Source organism: Tamandua tetradactyla, chromosome 13 (genome assembly GCF_023851605.1).
Source record: "Tamandua tetradactyla isolate mTamTet1 chromosome 13, mTamTet1.pri, whole genome shotgun sequence".
Taxonomy (NCBI): Eukaryota; Metazoa; Chordata; class Mammalia; order Pilosa; family Myrmecophagidae; genus Tamandua; species Tamandua tetradactyla.
This window is the reverse complement of record NC_135339.1, coordinates 79,451,178-79,458,567: the sequence shown is the minus strand read 5'-3', so window position 1 is coordinate 79,458,567 and position 7,390 is coordinate 79,451,178. Positions and strand designations below refer to the sequence as shown.

The 7,390-nt window shown below is 60.6% G+C and overlaps 1 protein-coding gene across 1 annotated transcript; it reads left to right on the top strand.

Annotated features, from left to right (window-relative positions):
* Positions 1–3,296: 3,296 nt before the first annotated feature.
* VAX1 (ventral anterior homeobox 1) lies at positions 3,297–7,161 on the top strand. Its single transcript, XM_077124425.1, has 3 exons — positions 3,297–3,537; positions 4,616–4,803; positions 6,589–7,161. The coding sequence occupies exons 1-3, from the start codon at positions 3,297–3,299 to the stop codon at positions 7,159–7,161; spliced, it is 1,002 nt and encodes a 333-aa protein (XP_076980540.1).
* Positions 7,162–7,390: the final 229 nt, after the last annotated feature.

Sequence of the window (7,390 nt, the reverse complement as noted above, 5' to 3'; positions counted from 1 at the left end):
CCTCAGGTGGGTTTGGTAACAAAGAACGTGAACAGCTTTGAAGTCAGACAGAAGTGAGTTCAAATTCTGAGCTTATCAAATATGTTACTTTGGCTAATTATCGAGCCTCTGTTCTCTCTGTAAAACGGGGATATTACTACCTCCCTGGCCCGAGGATTAAGGAGATTAAGTGAGTTAATGCACCCGGTAAGTGACTGCTCAATAAATAGTTCGCATTTATAACAAAATACGCCACTGTTATTTCCTACGAGAGGGGGAGGGGCAGAAATCTCGGAGGCCCAACTCCGAATTCGGCCACAATTCGGCCTGCCCTGTAGGACCTACGTCCGCGGACCTCCCGGGGCCCCACTGTCCTTGGGGCGCACGTCCTTTGTAAGGACAGCAGTTCGCTCCTTGGCGGGTTCCCTGCCTTGACCGGAGAGAAGCGGGGAGAGGGCTCGTGCAGTTTAAAAATAATTGCAAGACTTCTGTCTGGGCCTCTGACCCTGCGCCACGGATGTCGGCGTGGGTTCGCGGGCCGCAGCGGCCTGCTCGGGGAGGAGACGGCCGCCAGACCCAGGGCGGTCGGGGGACCCGGAGGGGGCTCCGTTCGGCCCTAGGGTACGGCCTGAGACTCGGAGGCCGCAGCTCTCGAGAAGCGTGAGGGGGCCCCCAGGTCTCCAGCGCTGCGGCCCGCCCCCCTCGGGTGGTGGAGAAGGGCCCGCGGGCCGGGACTCGGAACCCCGCTCCCTCCCTTGGAGGCCCTAGAAGGGGCTTCAGGCTGAGTCCGGCTAGGGAAACAAAGGCTCCCCCGTGCACAGCCAGGTTCCCCACGGGGAGCCGCAGCGGAACCGCAGGGACCTGCACCGACGACTAGGACACAGGAGCCAGAGCCGGCAGCGGCGGGTCGGGACGGCCCGGCCCGCGTGGGAGCGAAGCCCTCGGGGCCGCGGGGCGCCACAGCGTGGGCGTCTGAGCGTCGCGGGAAGTCGCCAGAGAGCTGGGGGGATGTTACCTAAATCCCACTCCACTTCTTCAGTGCAGGGCGGCCGCAAGGACCCTCCCCCCCTACTTGCCCGGCTCCCACCGACCCGCCCGAGGACGGTGAGAAAGCAGACACTTGCCACCCCTCCGCCCAGATGGGGTCGGGCTTCGAGGGCCGCGCTGGCAGCGAAGGGGATGGATGGGCCGCCCTTCTGCGGGGGACCTGGGAAACTGGCCGCCCTGCAGAGAGCAGCTCAGGACACCCCATGCCGCACCCCACCCACCCCCAGCAAAATAAAGTAAAAGCTTAAGGTCTGCCTCTAGGACCAGACTCCCTCCGGAGCGACTGAGTGTGATTTTCCTAAGAGGCGGGGGAGGGGACATGAATGTGGGGGGGGCGGGGGCTGGAGACTGGGAAGGGGCCCGGCTAGCCCCTCCTCCACCCCCACCCTCCACCCCGCCGCGGTTTGGTGGGGTCGGGAGGGGCGGCAGCGGGGACCTGGGAGGTGGCCCCCGGGCGGTGGCGGCGGGCGGTGCGCGCCTCATCGCGCGCGGGAGCCCCTCCGCGCCCGCCACACACACTCGCCCCCCTCCCTCCTCCCTCCCACCCGCTCGCCGCGACCCCCGCCCCCAGCCAGCTCCCTCCCCCGCCCGCCTCCGCCCCCATTCTTGGAATTGTGTGGAAAAATTCTCAGCCAAACCTCCCACCTCTCCTTTCTCCACCCCCCTCCCCGACTCCCTTTAAAAAAACCCCTTTCCTCCCCGGCCCCTGAACTCTTTGTGAATGAGGGCAGGGAACACGGCCCTTCCCCAGCCTAGGAGCCACGCCAGACCGCCGCACTCAGAGGACTGTTTGTTAATAGTCCAATTAGATAATTGCCATCTTTCACTCCTTTTGCTCCGCATTTCCCATAAAGGAATGAATGGGGAGAGCGGCGTGGAGAGGGCTTCTGCCCCGGCAAGGTGACGAGAAGGGCTGGAGCATGCTCCTTGCACAAGGCCATGCGCTTGAATTGAATCATTGTAGCCTAATCAATGCTCTTATTGGATTACTGGCTGTTGCTTTTCTCAAAGATATTGTAGCAGAGACAATGAAATAGCTAGGGGAAAACTTTTTTTTTTTTTGAAGCAGATCTCACAGTTGAGATTTTCACGGCTCCCTCTCCCTCTCTCTCTCTCTCTCTCTCTCTCTCTCTCCCTCTCTCTCCCTCTCTCTCTCCCTCTCTCTCTCCCTCCCTCTCCCCGTCTCTCTCCTGCTGGACTCTGAGTACAAAGCTGCCCTTTGAATGCGCTGCCTCAGGGCTGCCGGAGGTGCAGGGATGAAAAATCCAACTGGAATTAAATGAAGAGAGGTGGCAGTTTAAGATGGCTGTCAGCATCGAGGTGTGTTAAGGAGTTGTTGAGGGGAAAGCTCAGCTTTTTGAGTGTGGGGAGATACTTTTTGGGAAAACTTTTTCTCCTCTCCCCCTTCTTTTTGTTTCCTCCTAGAGGCAACTGCTTCTGCTAAAGGGTGTGGACGGTTTTTTGTTTTAATTTTTTCTCCCTCCCCATTCAGCTCTATCTGGTGAGTGTGAAGTAAATCCTTCCAGCCAGTATGTGAGCACAGGGTCAAAGGCAAAGGAAAGTTAATAATGCCTGCTAATAGTACTAACAATTCAGGATGAATCTTGTCAAAAGTTTTTCTGGAAGTGTGGGTCTTTGATTGTGTGTTTCCTGAAAGCAAGACCAATCATTTCCGTTTATTCACTGGCTAACCCCCTACTTGATTGGGGACAAGGACAGAAACCATCCATTACGATCTGATATATTATCCAAACAATTTAGTGTATTCATGAGGTAACCGAAACGTGGGGGCTGCGAAATTACCCGTAATCAATTGCTACAGCGAGTGTGCGTCCCCCTGGGTGTCGGACAACTCCAACTCGCCGTCTCAGTAACAGGCGGACGCGGCAGCATTTCGGAGCTGCGCTGCTCGCTACCTGATCGTCAGGCTGGGGACACTGGACGTGCTTAGAGGACCCGGGCGCTGACGACGCGGCTTCGCCGCTCCTCCGCTGGAATCCTGGACCAGACTGGCCTCCTCTCGGCGAGCGCGCCACTCGGCCGTCGCGGCTGACCCGCTCGCGACCGCCCCCCGGGGACTTTCATTCTCGCCGCTCGCCACCAGCCTGGCCGGGCGTGGGGACTTCGTTGTAGGGATTTTTACCTCTCTCTCTCCTTTCCCCCCCTCTTCTCTTTTTGATTTTTCTTTCGTTCTTCCCTTTTCTCTTTTCTTTCATTCTCTCCCCCTCTCTCCGTTCTTCGGTTCCTTTTTTGTTATTCTTGCCTCTCCTATGTTCGGGAAATCAGACAAAATGGACGTTCGGTGCCACTCCGACGCCGAGGCTGCCCGGGTCTCGAAGACCGCGCACAAGGAGAGCCGGGAGAGCAAGGGCGCGGAAGGGAACCTCCCAGCCGCCTTTCTCAAGGAGCCGCAGGGCGCCTTCTCGGCGTCGGGCGCCGCGGAAGACTGCAACAAAAGTAAATCCAATTCCACAGCCGACCCGGATTACTGCCGCCGGATCCTGGTCCGAGGTACGGACGGGCAGGGCTGCGGGGCGCGTTCCTCGGGGCATGACTCCCGGGCCCCGGCGGCGCGCCGACCGGAACCGGCGGGGAGGGGTCGCTGGCTAGGACATCGGAGAAAGTTGCTGCTCCTCCCCGTCCCGAGGCCCGCAGGCTGCTGGTACCGGCGCCTGGCGCTCGCAGGCGCGCGCTCTTCAGCGGTCTCGGCCCTCCAGAGCCGCGGGGCCCCGCCGGGCCGGCTGCGAAGGAAGCCGAGGCGCTGCGCGGACGGGGCCGGGCCCCAGGCTGAGGCCTCCAGCCCCGGAAAGGAGCAGGAAACTCCGGGAGGGCGCTTGCGCGCCCTCCGGACCGGAGGAGCTGTCTGAAGCTCGTGCCCTGGCGGCTGAGCGCACCCAAGGGGAGCGCGGGCGTGGGAGACCAGCCGCTGTCCGCCGGCCGCGGCCCGGCCAGTTGGCGCATTACCCGCGCCGCGCTGAGGGCCAGGCCGCGGCCGCCGGAGAAGCCGCTGGCCTGCATGCCTGGCCGGGGATGCAGCTTCGGCTATCGGCTCGGCCCGGCTCGGCACCACGGCGTGCGCTCGGCTCCGGCGCGGGCGGCTGCGGCAAGGCCCAGCCCTGGCCAGCACCGCCCCCGCCCGGAGATTGCCAGGCCCCGCCGGCCCGAACTGGGTCCCTCCCTCTTCCGCCGCCCGGACTCTGGAGGGAAGGAGACCCGGGGTGGGAGTGGGGACCGCTGCAGCACGGTCTGGTCGATACGTCCCGGAGCCGGGGCCGGTCTGTGTGGAGACTCGACTGCGCAGCCGGGACCGCCAGGCCGGAAGGAACATCAGCTTGTTCGGAATTTATTTATTTTTTAATCCCTTGTCCCGGGAGCTTTAAAATGGCAAAGCCTGGTTCCCTGTCTCTTAGCGGTGTGGACTTAGTCCTTTTGCCCCTATTTCCGCCCAACACACACACGTAGTAGTGACCGAAGCCCCCCTCGCCCTTGGGACTACAGGGTGTTGGGGACCTTGTCCCCGTTGCCAGCTGGGGCCAGAGAGGCGAGGAAGTATGCAGGGTACAGGCAGCTGACATCTCCCTTTCCCCAGATGCCAAAGGGTCCATCCGAGAGATCATCCTGCCCAAGGGCCTGGACCTGGACCGGCCCAAGAGGACACGTACGTCCTTCACCGCGGAGCAGCTCTACCGGCTGGAGATGGAGTTCCAGCGCTGCCAGTACGTGGTGGGCCGCGAGAGGACCGAGCTCGCCCGGCAGCTCAACCTCTCCGAGACCCAGGTACCCTGCGCCGTCAGGGCCCTCACAGCCTCCCTTTCCGCTGCTCCCACAGTGCCCTCTAACTCCTCCACGTCTGGCCTGACTCTGGACAGAGGCTTCTAGGAAATGGGGAGGATGGGGGAGAAAGGCCTAAGGTTTTCTCCTTTCAAATAAACCATCTCCTTCCCCCACCCGCACCCCCAGATCTTCCAGGACCCATGCTCTGCCCACCTCAGTCTGAGCCAGGAGGCCCCAAACCTCATATTTTTGGAATTTAAAAACAAGTCCCAGTTTTGAGTATCCCCTGCTTGCTTCTGCTCTCTAAAGAACTGATTTTTGCCCCTGTTTTGGTCACCCTATTTTTGCCAGATTTCCAGGCATCACCCACCTTTGGATACTCCAGTTTTACATAGCACCCAGACCCATTCTGCAGAGAGTGGGACTGGGGCCAAGTCACGTGGGTAACTCCTAGGATAAGAAAGGTGCTCACCTCATGGATATCTGCCAGTGCAGAACAGGCTCTCAGCAGGGCCCACCCACATTCTCTGCCCTTAGCACCACTCTGGGCACCTGGGGGGTCCCTGTGTTCTCTCTAATATGTGAGGTATGGGAGAGGAAGCATATCTGGGGTCCCAGAAGTGGGCACTGTCGATTGTGCTTTAGGTCTTTTCCTTCATGCTAAATGCTTGTGATGCCACTGAAACTGGCCACATGGGCCCTGGGCCCTGGCACTTCAGAGATAGAGATCTGTGAAGGCCGTTAGGGCCTGGCCAGGGCATGTCACATTGCCTTTGCCCAGCCCTGAAGTAGCAGGGAAGTATTTTAGGCCTGGAATCTGGGGGGAGGGAGCCTGAGAGGCCAGAACAACTTTTCAAATTTAAGTTGGCATGGTAGCTTTTAAAATTCTCTCTGCCACTATCCCTTCTTAGTTTACAAAATGTAGATAAGATAACCTTTCCCAATAGCTGCCAAACTCCTTTTTGGGCCACCAACTAGGCCTAAAAAGAGGGAGAGGGAGAAGAGGCAGTGCTACAGGAGGGGAGGTTGGTGGGCAGAGAGAATTTAGTCCACTGGAGCCTCCTGACTCCATCCCATGATGCTGAAGTTCCTGGAACCTAAGTTGGGGAGCAGAGAAGTGATAAATTATGATAAATTATGAGTACCACTCCCACCCAGCTGGAAGTGGGGAGAGGTGGAGAAAGCTTGGCCTACAGGGTCCTTTCCTTCCCCAGTTGAAGGTCAAGTCTGATCCCAGCATACCTCCTGTGGCCTGCAACAAGTGTCTCTGTAGTTTAATGTGTTGACAGTTGGGTCAGAGGCCTGAATCCAGGAACGCCCCAAAACACTTCTCCCCACACACTGCCCACTTCCCAAGCAGCATCCTTCATGCCTCACACCCTCTCCCGGAAATGCTGGCTTGATCTGAGGCCCGTCTGATTCTCAGATCTGTGAGCCCTAAGGCTGGCTGCGGGCGGCTGGGTGAAATCCCTTTCGGTCTTCCTCGGAGTTAGCGTCGTGGTTATATATTTTTTACTTTGTTATGCGTTTCTGGCTCTGGCCTGGGCCTGCTTCCATGACCCGGAAGCGCAGCCCAGTGGAGCTGTGTCTCCCTCGTGGTGGCGCCTGCTCCCCAAGCTGCGTCCCGGCCGCGACCTTTCCCGCTGCTGGATGGGGTTGGGATGGGAGAGGAGCGGGGGAGGCCCTTCCCGAGGGTTCCTGAGTTCCTAGAGCCCCAGGAATCCGGCCCTCTGACGCCCATCTCCCCCTGTCTCCTCTCTCCCACCTTCCCCGCGCCCCGGCGCGCAGGTGAAGGTCTGGTTCCAGAACCGGCGTACGAAGCAGAAGAAGGACCAGGGCAAGGACTCGGAGCTGCGCTCGGTTGTGTCGGAGACGGCGGCCACGTGCAGCGTGCTGCGTCTGCTGGAGCAGGGCCGCCTGCTGTCGCCGCCCGGCCTGCCGGCTCTGCTCCCGCCTTGCGCCACGGGCGCGCTCGGCTCCGCGCTGCGCGGGCCCAGTCTGCCGGCCTTGGGCACGGGCGCGGCCGCGGGGTCGGCCGCGGCTGCTGCCGCTGCCCCGGGCCCGGCGAGTGCCGCGTCCCCGCACCCTCCGGCAGTGGGCGGCGCACCTGGGCCTGGGTCCGCCGGGCCTGGGGGACTGCACGCAGGCGCGTCGGCCGCGGGCCACGGCCTCTTCAGCCTGCCAGTGCCCTCGTTGCTCGGCTCTGTCGCCAGCCGCCTGTCCTCCGCCCCGTTGACAATGGCCGGCTCGCTGGCGGGGAATTTGCAAGAACTTTCCGCCCGATACCTGAGCTCCTCGGCCTTCGAGCCTTACTCCCGGACCAACAATAAAGAAGGGGCCGAGAAAAAAGCGCTGGACTGATTTTAAGTGTTTCCCTGTATTTATATTTATAGTATATATTGTGGTGATATTTATGGACTCACGCGCGTTAGGCGCCCGAGGCTCCTGCGCCGGGCTTACGGCTCCCACGAGGCCTCTGAAAGCTCTTCTCCCCCACCACACCCTGCTGCCAGTTTCATCTCATTTGGGCGCCCCCCCCCCCCCCCCCCCCGCCTTCTCTCCATGTTTTTTACTCCTCACTTCCCATTCC